The 16,635-nt window shown below is 42.0% G+C and overlaps 1 protein-coding gene across 1 annotated transcript; it reads left to right on the forward strand.

Annotated features, from left to right (window-relative positions):
* The first annotated feature begins 9,822 nt into the window (after positions 1-9,822).
* LOC121551500 (estradiol 17-beta-dehydrogenase 1-like) lies at positions 9,823-14,917 on the forward strand. Its single transcript, XM_041864193.1, has 6 exons — positions 9,823-9,919; positions 10,282-10,443; positions 10,669-10,848; positions 10,995-11,088; positions 11,200-11,383; positions 14,668-14,917. Exons 1-6 carry the CDS (start codon positions 9,823-9,825, stop codon positions 14,833-14,835), a joined length of 885 nt encoding a protein of 294 aa, XP_041720127.1. The 3' UTR covers positions 14,836-14,917.
* The last annotated feature ends 1,718 nt before the right edge of the window (positions 14,918-16,635 follow it).

Here is a 16,635-nt window from a genome sequence, read left to right on the forward strand (position 1 = left end):
TCAAACCATTTATACACACTTTACATCAAGTGTCCCTGAGCACAGCTTTTTTTCTTCTTTTTTTTTTACATTGGTGGGGAACTTTTAGCAAAGTGCAGAACTGTAATCTTGCCATTAAATCTGTGTACAATCTCTGTCATGCCCACAGACCTGGTGGCATAGCAGGAAATTCAGGTCACTAGCAACCAAGCGATTCTGAGTTCACATCCCAAGTGAGGTAACCAGCATTCAGCAGCATACTGTCCTTTTACAGCAATAACACCTTCAGCTGTAAAATATGAATATTAACTGTAAATATTATGTAACTTGTTGTTGACCTTACTTTCACTGCAACCAGTAGCCTGTAGTGTACCGTACAATTACAGGAACTTTTTAACAGTGTAGCATTTCATGGCATAAAAAGAAACAATTGTGGAGAGGGAAAGAACAGGATGATTCTTCACAACCATCACAGCAGTAAATAAAAAATGTTATGTGTGTATGCTGGTCCAGCATGGTCAGATAACTTTATTTACGATACCAGAGACAAAAGGTAACCTGCATGCCCTCCTCTGTCTGCCAGTTTCAGAAAAACATCACTAGAGGATAGCGGCTCAACCGGATGAGATAAATCTGAGGTCATTTTCTTATTACAAAAATGTACAACAGTTAAAGGAAAATTCCACCCCAAAGCAATTTTTTTTAGTCCATTATTGACATAGTCCCAACATGTTTTGCTTGTCAGCAATGAAGTTTTCAAGATATGTAACTTTCAAAATACAGAAATCTTCCCCATATGATGCAAAACGCAGCATCATATGATGCAAAATGCATCATACGAGGACAAATTCTTAATTCTAAAATCTTCATATTGATATAGATTGTATATGTTTATGTAAACTCAAACAGTAATGTCTGGACCTTGTATTCAATGTCTGTGCTGTGCCATACGGTACCTACAGTGAGGGAAAAAAGTATTTGATCCCCTGCTGATTTTGTACGTTTGCCCACTGACAAAGAAAAGATCAGTCTATAATTTTAATGGTAGGTTTATTTGAACAGTGAGAGACAGAATAACAACAACAAAATCCAGAAAAACGCATGTCAAAAATGTTATAAATTGATTTCCATTTTAATGAGGGAAATAAGTATTTGACCCCCTCTCAATCAGAAAGATTTCTGGCTCCCAGGTGTCTTTTATACAGGTAACGAGCTGAGATTAGGAGCACACTCAAAGGGAGTGCTCCTAATCTCAGCTTGTTACCTGTATAAAAGATACCTGTCCACAGAAGCAATCAATTAATCAGATTCCAAACTCTCCACCATGGCCAAGACCAAAGAGCTCTCCAAGGATGTCAGGGACAAGATTGTAGACCTACACAAGGCTGGAATGGGCCACAAGACCTTCGCCAAGCAGCTTGGTGAGAAGGTGACAACAGTTGGTGCGATTATTCGTAAATGGAAGAAACACAAAATAAATGTCAATCTCCCTCGGCCTGGGGCTCCATGGAAGATCTCACCTCGTAGAGTTGCAATGATCATGAGAACGGTGAGGAATCAGCCCAGAACTACACCGGAGGATCTTGTCAATGATCTCAAGGCAGCTGGGACCATAGTCACCAAGAAAACAATTGGTAACACACTACGCCGTGAAGGACTGAAATCCTGCAGCGCCCGCAAGGTCCCCCTGCTCAAGAAAGCACATATACATGCCCGTCTGAAGTTTGCCAATGAACATCTGCATGATTCAGAGGAGAACTGGGTGAAAGTGTTGTGGTCAGATGAGACCAAAATGGAGCTCTTTGGCATCAACTCAACTCGCCGTGATTGGAGGAGGAGGAATGCTGCCTATGACGCCAAGAACACCATCCCCACCGTCAAACATGGAGGTGGAAACAGTATGCTTTGGGGGTGTTTTTCTGCTAAGGGGACAGGACAACTTCACAGCATCAAAGGGACGATGTACAGGGCCATGTACCGTCAAATCTTGGGTGAGAACCTCCTTCCCTCAGCCAGGGCATTGAAAATGGGTCGTGGATGGGTATTCCAGCATTACAATGACCCAAAACACACGGCCAAGGCAACAAAGGACTGGCTCAAGAAGAAGCACATTAAGGTCCTGGAGTGGCCTAGCCAGTCTCCAGACCTTAATCCCATAAAAAATATGTGGAGGGAGCTGAAGGTTCGAGTTGCCAAACGTCAGCCTCGAAACCTTAATGACTTGGAGTAGATCTGCAAAGAGGAGTGGGACAAAATCCCTCCTGAGATGTGTGCAAACCTGGTGGCCAACTACAAGACGTCTGACCTCTGTGATTGCCAACAAGGGTTTTGCCACCAAGTACTAAGTATTGTTTTGCAGAGGGGTCAAATACTTATTTCCCTCATTAAAATGCAAATCAATTTATAACATTTTTGACATGCGTTTTTCTGGATTTTTTTGTTGTTATTCTGTCTCTCACTGTTCAAATCATATTTCTAAAATGTTTACAGATCGAATGACTAGCCTAGCGGTTAGAACACTGGGCCAATAACCGAAAGGTCACTGGTTTGAATACCTGATGTGACAAGGTGAAAAATCTGTCGATGTACCCTTGAGCGAGGCACTTAACCCTAATTTGGCTGACCCTGTAAAACAACACATTTCACTGCACCTATCCAGTGCATGTGGCAATAAAACATATTTTTCATTTATTTTTTACTATCACACAGTTAGCTTCTGTTCAGTACCAAAATAATTCAACACTTTTTTGATTGTTGTTGTTCTTGAACTTATGGTCAGTGGTGCCACCAGCATCTTCATTGTTTAGGAAAAAGATGTAGTTTCGGATATAATCACCTTATCACACTGGAATCAAGCAGAGGCATTATCTCAAAGTGAAACCCTTACTAAACAAGCCCCTATCTTCCTCCTCTCACACTGCCCAGGTGACACACAGCCACCTACACAGCCCCTATCAGCCAATCACAGACAAGATAAACAGCCACAATGTCACCCTCATCTGAGCTGAGGAATGTGGAACATGCTGTTGATGACAGCAGAGCACCCATACACAGAGCCTTACACATGGGGCACCCGTTCTGTCTCTTAGCAGCCCATAGGGCCTCCTGAAGGAGGTGTGTATTTTGTGGGTGTCTGGTTGTCGAGGTGGGGCTGAGGAGGGGTATTTTCCAGACCTCCATGCTCTCCTCCTACCTGATCACGCTGAACCCGCTGTGGCAGGACAGGAGGAGAGGACACGTACGGCAGCACCATGCCGTAGTAGCCTACAGTAGACCATGGATCACAGGACTTCCCCAAACTGTCAGAATGGGGTTCTGACACATTGGTAGAACAGTTTGCAGCACACATCGCCCTGCTGATTGGCTCGGCTAGGACAGGCTGATTGGCCGAAAGTGTGTGTGAGAAAACACAGGCACCGCATCAGGGGATGTGATGAGGGTAGCAGATTAAGGTTTCCCCACTGTTTCCCTCAGGTTCACAGAATCAGGACATACTGTACATAAAGAGATACTGTATTCACCAATGCTACTGTCAAAACAAATACATGATTTACAACTGCTACTGTCAAATCACATGCACCCTAACATGTGCCACAGACAACATACTCTACATAGACAGTAAATGTAACTTCCCCTACACCAGTAGCAAGATATTTGTATCCTAACAAGTTAAATCCCTATCACTTTTGGGTTGCTATGTACTCAATCACAATCAGGCCATTGAAATGTTGCATGAGTATGCAGCCATGGAACATAGGCTGGTCAAGAGGAATTCAGCTCTCCAGAGAGAAAAAGAGAGAGGACACAGCCTTGTAAAGGAAAAAGAGGAAAATGCCTAGTGGTGTATGTGGTCACTGTTACCATATTCAATGACATCTTTAATACATTAACTTTTAGGGAATCACGTAGGCCTAGTGGTGCACCCTTTTGCAAAATACAAACAGCATCATCTGATTCTGAACTGCACTTTCTATATGGAAAAAAAATCCTTACAAATGACACAATGCAATCTCATCTTCAATCAGTTAACCACAAAAATGGATCATAATCATTAAAAAAATGCATTCTTCAAAATGGGGCAGCCAGTGAAAGAAAATGAATACTGTATTGGAAATTGAGGCTTTATCACCACCTAGTGAGTATTTATAAAGTCTATGGTAGGACACACAGACATAACATACACAGACAGAGACAGACAATACTGAATATAGGGCAAACCTAGTCTCGGCTCGCAGGCTTCTCTCGTGAAGGTGAGGAGAAAGCCTGTGACAGTGGCGAGGGCAAATCACACTGTGTTTATTCAGTAATTAGAACACAAACACCACTATGCAAGCACTCCATGGGAGGTCTTTCTAAACACACACTACACACTATGCATGACCTGATGCATCTATTAGGCCTACAAACATTAGGCCTCACTCTACACCACAAAACATGCACAGAACAGCATAGTGGCCTAATAATGGATCCTCTGTATCACTGGGGCCCTCTTGTTACTGGCAGACAAACAGGGATGGGCAAAAATTGCAAAATTCAATTACAAAATACAATTACAAAATACCATAAAGATCAATGTATCAAAATAAACAACAAAATACTTGTATTTTGAAATGTATCTAAAATACACGTATTTTGTATTTTAAAATACAGAAATACATTTGCAAGTAGCAGGCCCGAACAGTAACAACAGTCTCAGTAACGGTTACTTGCTATGACTGTGATGTGTTGTTTATCTACAATCACTCTGGACACTGGGTATTACTATTGGCCTTGTTTCGGGGTCATGTCTAGATGGGATAGTTTAACCTAATTCTCCTAACCTGCTACGTTAATTATCCTAACCTGCTACGTTAATTCTCCTAACCTGCTGCGTAAATTCTCCTAAACCTGCTACAAAATGTCAATTTGGACAAAATCTGTATCCCTTCTAGACATTTACATTTTAGTAGACGCTCTTATCCAGAGCGACTTACAGTTAGTGAATGCATACATGTTTATTTAAAAAATAAAAAAATCATACTGGCCCCCCGTGGGAAACGAACCCACATCCCTGCCGGCCAAACCCTCCCCTACCTTGGACGACGCTGGATCAATTGTGCGTCGCCCATGGGTCTCCCGGTCGCGGCTGGTTGCGACAGAGCCTGGACTCGAACCAGGATCTCTAGTGGCACAGCTAGCACTGCGATGCAGTGCCTTAGACCACTGCGCCATTAGGGAGTCAAAACCTTGTTTCAGGGCAGAGCTCATTAGAATAATACTCAGCATGCTTTGCAATTGTCCATTTTTACATTCACATTTATATTTAGTTTATTTAGCAGACACTCTTATCACACCATAGTGTCGTCAGATTTCTGATACCAATGAAAGGGGGACACAAAATGGTGTACCACTATAAAAAAAAAAGGTATAGAAAAGTATTTGGTATTTTGAAAATACAAATTACAGCTCTCTAAAGTATCTTGTCACAAAATACATTGGAGTGTAGTTCATCCCAGTGTAATACAAATGACAAAATAGTCAGAAGTAATTGAAATGCATATTTCAAATACATGTAACAGAAATACTGCCCATCTCTGGAGACAAAGACCTGTACTGTACACATTTCTGACAGGCGGAGATTAATGGTCTTGGCATGCAGATCTAATCAGCAAATATCCACACTGAAAATGAATGTGTTTTAATGGATGGCCACTTGGGGCTTTGGGGGAGCACTGCTGGCAGAGTGGCCGAGCCTGGGCTCGCCCTGGAATTTGCAATGGCCATGGGGGGAAGTGATCTATTTCGGAGGAAATCGAGGACTGTCCGGACAGACGCCTTCTTGGCAGATGAACAAACCCCATTTCTCTTTTACCAGGAGGAGTTGACTGGAGACGGCCACTGTGGATGGGGTCACCGTCACCACCGAGCAAATATTTGCATGATGGATTGAGCCCCTGGTTTATTTGCATTGAATAATAATGGTGCACTTATGTTCAATTATTACTGGGCTGGGTGCCACTGATCTGAATACCATATTTAATACTGACTTATATCACGTTTTCCTATGCGCTTCTGACTCCAATTGGGAATGTAGGGAAAACTCAAATGTCAGGTGACCTGGCGCAGGCGCAAAGTAAATTAAAATAATAGGCCCATGATTATTGTGAATACTCAGAATGATTAAAGAACAACTGCCCTAAAAACCAACTTCTCACTTTGAAAACAGCCTATATGTGGCATGGATATGAGTCAGAAACATGTATTATACGGTCAAAATTGACTACAATGTGTAAATAGGATCATAAAGTCAGTGTAGGATTATTTTATGAGAAATATTATTTTCTAAGCCACTGTTGTTAGTTCTAAAATATGGTGAATCAGTTGTTTGCAATTGAAATGATAGATTTCCTACCTGGCCCCTACTTTGTTATATTCTGATTGGTCAGATTTGTGTTAATTGTTGTAAAGAGAACAGGACGTAGGGCAGTTCAGGCTGTAAGCAAGGTGCCAAGGTTCTGGTCTAGAAGCACGGTTTCAACTGCTTCTACAGCCTTTTATCGGTACTGCAGTTTAACTGACACCCGGCCCAGAAAGACAATTTCCAAAGACGACAAATAGAGAAGTCAGATAAAAAAATTCCTAATAAGACACTTCAGTCATCACATTTGTGCACAAAACATCCATTGAATTATTTAAATTTTCACTGAAACTTATTTTTTTTCATCACTCGCAGCCGAATACATTAACATTTGATGTTCATCCAACGTCTGCAATGTTTTTGGATGACCTGATGACGTCGTCGCTGCTCGTTTTGTTCCCTGTGCTCACTAAGTGCTACTGCGCATGGGAAGTTGGGCCATGTAAACCGGATGCAACCTGTTTATAGACGGTCTGGCGTATGCAAATGTGAGTATGTTAAGTTGAAAACAACGGTCGGACATCTTGGGATGCAGTCTCCAGTTCTTTATACCTCAGTGGCTGTAACAGTGGTCAGTTTATGATTAAATCTATAAAAGAGTAATCAGTCTCCATCCAGTTTGTATCCACATAGAGAGTCATCCATCCACCATTGAAAGAACCATCAAACTACATCCATCTCATCCAAAACTGAGTTTTGTGAGACTTGTGTTCCTGACTGCACACAACATACATGAAGGTTGGGTTTTTTCAAACCTGCACACATGACACAGCTGGCAGCACACAAGTAATCATCAATTCGGAGTGCAGCTGCATGCGACCCAATTGTAATGTCCGTGTTTAATTTGGATTGACTTTGGATATTCCTATGGGGCTAGTTAGGGACCATCGGTAAACTACACAATGTACATGGGATAATATGTTACAAAAATCCAATAGCTACAAATTTCAATGACTTAAAAACCTCAAACCAACTTTAAATTGCAGAAATTCATATACAAATATTGAAAGCATTTAATGAAAAGACTTAAAGGTGTGCAACATGAACATATTGTCTCATTTACATTGTGTAATTTATTGACGGTCCCTGACTAGCCCCGGAGATAGGCTATCGAAAGGGAAACCAACTTTGCCACGAGGTCGCACACCAGCTGGCTGAAGCTAATTGGTGAAATAATTTGGCTAACTCTTCCCACCTGCGAACACACACAAGCGAACCCACATCGAACCACACCCCGAAACCAACTCAAGTTTGAATTCAGTCATGGCTGTCTAAAACAGGCCAAATCAGGAAGTGCATTCGCCCTTTAATATAATAGTTTGATTTAAACATTTACATGCTTTGCAAGAAGAACAATTTCCCGAATAATCCTGTTTACATGGACACATCTGAAATCAGTATACCTGATGGGACTTTATGTAGAAATTCTCCAATAAAAATAAACGTTCTACCACACCATGTTATTATTTGGAAGCCTATTTGATTCGGAGTTCGGACATATAATGTTTGTATGTGAAAACTATTTCTAAGATGCTTACTTTCAGTTTTTCCAAACTCACTTCACTCACACAAAAGAGTGAAAAAGTTGTAAATGTAACCCTAACCCTTTTCCTTAACCTAATTCTCCTAACCTGCTGCATAAGTTCTCAGAAGTCAAGTGTCAAGGTTTCAGCACTGGCCTCTCCTATCTATTCCAGCAAGAGAATGCATAGGCCTATGTATCAACATTTGTGCTATAACTTACTTCCTCTGCCGAGAGGTCTGGACTTAAATGGCACAGTTCTTAGGATGGATTTGAAACAATGTTACAGCCTACCATGCCATAGCACTAGACTGCAGTTCTCCAAAACAAAGAGCATCTACATGACACTCACTACAAGCCATATAACTATCCTACCAGGGGTTTACAGGCTTTAAATCACTTGCTATGTAGTAATTTCAGCCAATGCATTTCTGGTAAGTGTGGGTGTCAGTTGGCAAGTATAGCCAACGAGAGACTAATTATACTCCAAATGTCTCTATTTTTTATTTTATCCAAGACCCTTTTGTGTTCTTCACTGGCTGTTCTCAACATTATTGTTTTAGGTGGAGTGTTAGTGGTCCACTGTGTATTCTAGGAGAATGTGTGGTCAGTGTAGGTTTGAGTGTGACCAGATACTGACCAGAGGGCCCACTGGCTAGGGCTCCTGTGCTGCACACATTGATAATGACAGTGCTTCCATCTCCTGGTTAAAGTAACTAACTGCTGTAGGGATATTTATTGTTCCAGATCATTTTCCTCAGGTTTGGCAATTTTTGCAAATGATGTGATAGTTTGACTGACACTGAGGACAAAATCAAAGCTCCAGTCTCTATCAGTGGGTGATATTTATTTTATTTGTTTATTTGGATCCCCATTAGCTTCTGCAGAAGCAGAGGCTACTCTTCCTAGGGTCCACAAAAAACCACAAAACATGACAAGTAACAAAACACTGATAGACAAGGACAGTCACACACATTTAAAATACAACTATATACAAACCATACAACAACAAAAATAATACAAATAATAATGTGTGCGTTAGAGTGTCTATGTGTGTTTGACTTGGGGACTGTGAAGAGACCCCTGGTGGCATGTCTTGTGGGGTATGTATGGGTGTCTGAGCTGAATGTTATTTGATTATGCAGACAATCAGTATCAGTAATTTGAATCACAGTAATATTTCTCATTAAAACTAGAAGAGAAGTAGTTAGTCTCACGTCAACCCTCAACCAGGAAAGACTGGCATGCATGTTGTTGATGTTAGTTCTGTATACACTACTGCTGCTCTGTTTTCAGCCAGCTTCAGCTTTGCCAAGTCTTTCTTTGCTGCACTGGACCGTATTACTGGACAGTAATCAAGATTGGACAAGACCAGAGCCTGAACAACTAGTACAGTTGATCTTTGTGTCAAAAACACAGAACATATTTTTATAACAGACATACCCCTCCCCATCTTCATAACAACTTTGTAAATATGACTTGCCCATGATAAGTGACCATCCAATGTTTTACCTAGGAGTTTAACTTCCTCAACTTGCTCAATGCTCACACCCTTTATGCACAACTCCAGTTGAGGTTTAGGTCTTAGAGAATGTTTTGAACCAAACAGTGAGTGAAAGGGCTCGGGTGATGGGTTGATGGTCACAGACAGATCTCGTGGGAACACCTGGCCTAGCAAAACTCCATCCTGGGCTGGGAAATGAGAGCATGTTTATATTCTAGGGACCTTGTGATAGGGAAGACAGTGAAAATATGACTTTGAGCATCAGCAAACAAAACAAACTGGATCTCTTCCCATACCATCTCATCTCACACCCCTCATCAAACCCTACTGAGCTGCCTCGCGTATCTACTCGTCTCCTTCCCTCAGACCTCATCTCTCTGTTAGGTACCAGACACAAAGGACATGTAGACCAGCAGCCCAATGGAGCAGACAGTGGTGCTGATCACAGGATGCTCCTCGGGGATAGGCCTCAGTCTGGCCGTCCGGCTGGCCTCGGATCCAGCGAAAATGTACAAAGGTAAGCAGCAACTGACTTGCAAGGACGTCACTGTACAGAAAGCATTTATTTTATTCAGTGCCGTAAAATCATGCAATAAACAGTGTGGGTACAATATGTGACATGTTTGTTGCATAACGGGGCTTTGAAGCAGTAAGCTGTCTCTGAATATTATGAAGGTTGACTACATGGCAGGCACATATTAGAAAACAGGTTTTGGTTGGTTTACCTGCATCACAATGTAATTACAGAAAATTATAGTTTTGGAAACTATGGTGACAATATAATGTTATCGTAAAGCTCTGTATTTCATCCTTTTTGTTCTGTACATGTTTAATGGTAGATCTCTGATGTCCTTGACCACTGATATCCCCTCTGTTTAGTCTATGCCACCATGAGGAATCTTGCCAAGAAGGAGCGTCTGCTGGACTGTGTGAAGGGCCTGCACAAGGACACCCTGGACATCCTCCAGTTGGACATCACTGACCAGGGGTCCATTCTGGATGCCAGGGACAGGGTCAGGGAGAAGAGGGTGAACATTCTGGGTACGGCCAGAGTCATGACTTACAGTTATAGTGTAATATCGTGTGTGTGTGTGCACGTGTGCATGCGTGTGTGTGTGTGGGGGGTTGTATGTGGTTGTGTGCGCAAAACAGAATAACAGATGTCCTTCATATTTGTACATCAAAGACTATTTCTTTACATGTGTACAGCAGACAGTATGTCATGTGCTCTGACTTTCTGTGTGTCTGTGGTCTTCTTGTTGGCAGTGTGTAATGCTGGTGTGGGGTTGATGGGGCCGTTGGAGGCCCAGTCCCTGGCCACCATGAGGCAGATCCTGGAAGTCAATCTCCTGGGCACCATCAGCACCATCCAGGCCTTCCTACCAGGGATGAAGGCCCAGGGCCACGGACGCATCCTGGTCACTGGCAGCATCGGTGGGCTAAAGGGTGAGAGAGAGAGAGCAGGGCTGGGATGACAGGAGGGGGAGTGGGATGAAATTGCCCTTAGACACTGATCTGAGGTCAGATTTGGAGCTTTGTTCAGTATTTATTGCCATGATAATCACAGATCTCTGTGTGTTATTGTATTGTAGGACTCCCCTTTAATGAGGTGTACTGTGCCAGTAAGTTTGCAGTAGAGGGCGCCTGTGAGTGTCTGGCCATTCTCCTGCAGCACTTCAACATCCAGTGAGTCCAGACAGAGGTCAACATCTCATGTATCCCTTTGTCAGTGTTTCGTTTTTTTGATGTGCACTGTATCTGTGTTAGTATTGATTGACTCCATCCACCATCATACAGTGTGAGTCTTATTGAGTGCGGCCCTGTCAACACGGATTTCCTGGACAACCCGCAGAGGGCAGAGCCAGGGGACTGTTCACTGCAGCAGGTCGACGCCCACACACGCAGCCTCTATGACACGTACCTGCAACACTGTGGGATGGTGTTCCAGAATGCAGCTCAGGACACAGAGGATATTGTGAAGGTACAGTAGGCTGTGGTGTGTCTGCAGTGGCCTAGAAGGACCACTAGAGGGGGTACTATTCCTAGTGCTTACTTGACATCTATTAGTTATTTAGCTGATCTCCTAAGGTGCTCCTCTCCCTCTTTCTCCTCCCTTTCTACCGTTCAAAAGTTTGGGGTTACTTAGAAATGTCCTTGTTTTTTCCATGAAAACATACATGAAATGAGTTTGAATAGGAAATATAGCAAAATGAATAGGAAATGTAGTCATTGACAAGGTTATAAATAATGATTTTTAATTGAAATAATAATTGTGTCCTTCAAACTTTGCTTTTGTCAAAGAATCCTCAATTTGCAGCAATTACAGCCTTGCAGACCTTTGGCATTCTAGTTGTCAATTTGTTGAGGTAATCTGAAGAGATTTCACCCCATGCTTCCTGAAGCACCTCCCACGAGTTGGATTGGTTTGATGGGCACTTCTTATGTACCATATGGTCAAGCTACTCCCACAACAACTCAATAGGGTTGAGATCCGGTGACTGTGCTGGCCACTCCATTATAGACAGAATAACAGCTAACTGCTTCTTCCCTAAATACACTGCTCAAAAAAATAAAGGGAACACTAAAATAACACATCCTAGATCTGAATGAATGAAATAATCTTATTAAATACTTTTTTCTTTACATAGTTGAATGTGCTGACAACAAAATCACACAAAAATTATTAATGGAAATCAAATGTATCAACCCATGGAGGTCTGGATTTGGAGTCACCCTCAAAATTAAAGTGGAAAACCACACTACAGGCTGATCCAACTTTGATGTAATGTCCTTAAAACAAGTCAAAATGAGGCTCAGTAGTGTGTGTGGCCTCCACATGCCTGTATGACCTCCCTCCTGGACAGTCTGTGGTGCAACATGGCGTTGGTGGATGGAGCGAGACATGATGTCCCAGATGTGCTCAATTGGATTCAGGTCTGGGGAGCGGGCGGGCCAGTCCATAGCATCAATGCCTTCCTCTTGCAGGAACTGCTGACACACTCCAGCCACATGAGGTCTAGCATTGTCTTGCATTAGGAGGAACCCAGGGCCAACCGCACCAGCATATGGTCTCACAAGGGGTCTGAGGATCTCATCTCGGTACCTAATGGCAGTCAGGCTACCTCTGGCGAGCACATGGAGGGCTGTGCGGCCCCCCAAAGAAATGCCACCCCACACCATGACTGACCCACCGCCAAACCGGTCATGCTGGAGGATGTTGCAGGCAGCAGAACGTTCTCCACGGCGTCTCCAGACTCTGTCACGTCTGTCACGTGCTCAGTGTGAACCTGCTTTCATCTGTGAAGAGCACAGGGCGCCAGTGGCGAATTTGCCAATCTTGGTGTTCTCTGGCAAATGCCAAACGTCCTGCACGGTGTTGGGCTGTAAGCACAACCCCCACCTGTGGACGTCGGGCCCTCATACCACCCTCATGGAGTCTGTTTCTGACCGTTTGAGCAGACACATGCACATTTGTGGCCTGCTGGAGGTCATTTTGCAGGGCTCTGGCAGTGCTCCTCCTGCTCCTCCTTGCACAAAGGCGGAGGTAGCAGTCCTGCTGCTGGGTTGTTGCCCTCCTACGGCCTCCCCACATCTCCTGATGTACTGGCCTGTCTCCTGGTAGCGCCTCCATGCTCTGGACACTACGCTGACAGACACAGCAAACCTTCTTGCCACAGCTCGCATTGATGTGCCATCCTGGATGAGCTGCACTACCTGAGCCACTTGTGTGGGTTGTAGACTCCGTCTCATGCTACCACTAGAGTGAAAGCACCGCCAGCATTCAAAAGTGACCAAAACATCAGCCAGGAAGCATAGGAACTGAGAAGTGGTCTGTGGTCACCACCTGCAAAACCAGTCCTTTATTGGGGATGTCTTGCTAATTGCCTATAATTTCCACCTGTTGTCTATTCCATTTGCACAACAGCATGTGAAATGTATTGTCAATCAGTGTTGCTTCCTCAGTGGACAGTTTGATTTCACAGAAATGTGATTGACTTGGAGTTACATTGTGTTGTTTAAGTGTTCCCTTTATTTTTTTGAGCAGTGTAGTTCTTGCATAGTTTGGAGCTGTGCTTTGGGTCATTGTCCTGTCGTAGGAGGAAATTGGCTCCAATCAAGCGCCATCCACAGGGTATGGCATGGCGTTGGAAAATGGAGTGATAGACTTCCTTCTTCAAGATCCCTTTTACCCTGTACAAATCTCCCACTTTACCACCACCAAAGCACCCCCAGACCATCACATTTCCTCCACCATGCTTGACAGATGGCATCAAGCACTCCTCCAGCATATTTTCATTTGGTCTGCGTCTCACAAATGTTCTTCTTTGTGATCTGAACACCTCAAACTTCGATTCGTCTGTCCATAACACTTTTTTCCTATCTTCCTCTGTCCAGTGAAAGTCTGAAATATGGCTTTTTCTTTGCAACTCTGCCTAGAAGGTCAGCATCCCGGAGTCACCTCTTCACTGTTGACGTTGAGACTGGTGTTTTGCGGGTACTATTTAATGAAGCTGCCAGTTGAGGCGTCTGTTTCTCAAACTAGACACTCTAATGTATTTGTCCTCTTGCTCAGTTGTGCACCGTGGCCTCCCACTCCTCTTGCTATTCTGGTTAGAGACAGTTTGCGCTGTTCTGTGAAGAGAGTATTACACAGCGTTGTACGAGATCTTCAGTTTCTTGGCAATTTCTCGCATGGAATAGCCTTAATTTCTCAGAACAAGAATAGACTGACGAGTTTCAGAAGAAAGTTATTTGTTTCTGGCTATTTTGAGCCTGTAATCGAACCCACAATTGCTGATGCTCCAGATACTCAACTAGTCTCAAGAAGGCCAGTTTTATTGCTTCTTTAATCAGCACAACAGTTTTCAGCTGTGCTAACATAATTGCAAAAGGGTTTTCTAATGATCAATTAGCCTTTTAAAATGATAAACTTGGATTAGCAAACACAATGAGACATTGGAACACAGGACTGATGGTTGCTGATAATGGGCCTCTGTACGCCTATGTAGATATTTCATAAAAAATCAGCTGTTTCCAGCTACAATAGCCATTTACAACATTAACAATGTCTACACTGTATTTCTGATCAATTTGATGTTATTTTAATGGACAAAAAAATGATTTTCTTTCAAAAACAAGGACATTTCTAAGTGACCCCAAACTTTTGAACGGTAGTGTATATGATACTAGATATTTATAGATTTTCTATGGAAGTGTAAGTAGGACTTTTGAGTGGATTTGATAGCTGGACCCCTCTCACTATAGGTATTTCTGGATGCCATCCAGTCATCGAACCCTGCATTCAGATACTACACCAACAATGCCCTCCTGCCCCTCAGCAGCCCTAAGATCTCAGCACTGGACGGGTCCCAGTACATCAGAACTATGAGCAAGATCATCTTCTCAACCAACGGGAAAGAGGAACAAAAATAGCCATAAAACTATAGAATGTAATATAACCCTTTACTTTATACATACATAGGCTATATATAAGTTATACATATTATTTGCATTGGAGCCACACACAAGCACATAATTTCAGCCAACAACATGGACATCCAAAATCGTCTTCTTTACACACAATGTTCAACCACCAACTTCAAGGTGGAGGCTTTGCTATGATATCACAACTTTCTTATACATTTGAAGAGTTTATATCCACCAATGTTTTTCATCAGAAATTATTGCTAATGGGTACCTTCATGTGTGTGTAAGATATTACTGTTCTTAGATTTTAGTGTATGTGTATGAAATCACTTTTTTTTGGCAAAACGCTATATATCCATTGTTTAGCATGGAATGAAATGTTCGTATCCTGTATATTTGACTGTGATGTGTGGTTGTCTCACTTAGCTATCTTAAAATGAATGCACTTTTACTGTAAGTCGCTCTGAATAAGAGCATCTGCTAAATTATTAAAATGTCAAATATTACTGTATCAAATGTATCATTCATACAGTTCTTTATAAAGAATGTAGTTATTGTTACATTTGACTGTGTAAAACCTAGGAGTACTACTCATTTATCTGAGAGTGAGGCGGATTTGTCTCTCAGGGATTCTTGAAAGACGGGACAATCCCAACTTTTCTTTTACAAATATTTTTCTTAATATTAACAACATTTGAAATATACATTTTTATAGACCAAAGTATCAGCTACCACACAATGTAAAGGAACAAACTCCTAACTAAAATATTGGATTTATGTGAACTCTGTAAAAGGCATTTTATTTGTATATTTATTGTCCAACAAGTGTTTAAAGGCCTTGATTGTTTCATTCTAGAATTAGATTATTCAAATATGTAATATAAATCTCCAAACGTCTTTTTGTTTTGTTTTATACTACTGTATAATGCTCCAGGGCTAATTTTGTTAGCATTTTGGCATGTTTTTCTAAATTCAGAACATAAAATAAGATTCATAAAGCATGTCTAGCACGGCAAGTACTGTACTTCAATAGTTTAAGCATATATTGCAGGACAATGATTAACATATGTTTTCTGAATATTTACCAAAAACATCTATCTTAAGGGAGTTGACAAGCCACTGAGTTGACAAGCCACTGACGGAGTTGAAAACAGAAACTCAAAACAGACATAAGTGACCCCAAACTTTAAATACAAACATTTGGAAAATATAGTAAGTGATTTATTTGACAATCCACAACAAAATATAACCATTCTATCAGATTTTTCAGCACTCTGACAGAGTTGATGTTAGACAAAAATCTGACAGAATTGACATTTTACGGAGTTATGGCTTATTTTCTTCGTCATTCAAGTGTTATACAAAATACACATTTTGTTTTTCCTCAGTTGCTTTATGACTCTAAAATCTACATATTTGAACCAAAATTCATATTCTTCATATATAATGGAGATGGAGTTGGCAGGTTATGGTTGTGACCATGTCACACCCTGGCTCTGGGACTCTATATGTTGAGCCAGGGTGTGTATATTCTATATGTTTCATTTCTTTGTTGGCCTGAGTGACTCCCAATCAGAGGCAACGAGTGTCAGCTGTGGCTGGTTGTCTCTGATTGGGAGCCATATTTAAACTGTCGGTTTTCCCTTAGTGTTTGTGGGATCTTGTTTCTAGTCTGTTTATGTTAGACCGTGAACTGTCACGTATCGTTTGTTGTTTTTGATCGTGTCTCTAAATAAAGAGTATGTTTGCCTGCAACGCTGCGCCTTGGTCCTCATCTGTTCTAGACGATCGTGACAGAAGATCCCA

This window comes from Coregonus clupeaformis, chromosome 35, assembly GCF_020615455.1.
Source record: "Coregonus clupeaformis isolate EN_2021a chromosome 35, ASM2061545v1, whole genome shotgun sequence".
NCBI classification, from domain to species: Eukaryota; Metazoa; Chordata; class Actinopteri; order Salmoniformes; family Salmonidae; genus Coregonus; species Coregonus clupeaformis.

What these genes read in the sequence shown, in the direction of transcription:
- LOC121551500 (XM_041864193.1), top strand. Translation starts at nt 9,823, where the DNA reads ATGGAGCAGACAGTGGTGCTGATCACAGGATGCTCCTCGGGGATAGGC. An exon ending in TCCAGCGAAAATGTACAAAG is followed by an intron (nt 9,920 to 10,281) that starts GTAAGCAGCAAC and finishes CCCTCTGTTTAG; the next exon opens with TCTATGCCACCATGAGGAAT. An exon ending in GAAGAGGGTGAACATTCTGG is followed by an intron (nt 10,444 to 10,668) that starts GTACGGCCAGAG and finishes TCTTGTTGGCAG; the next exon opens with TGTGTAATGCTGGTGTGGGG.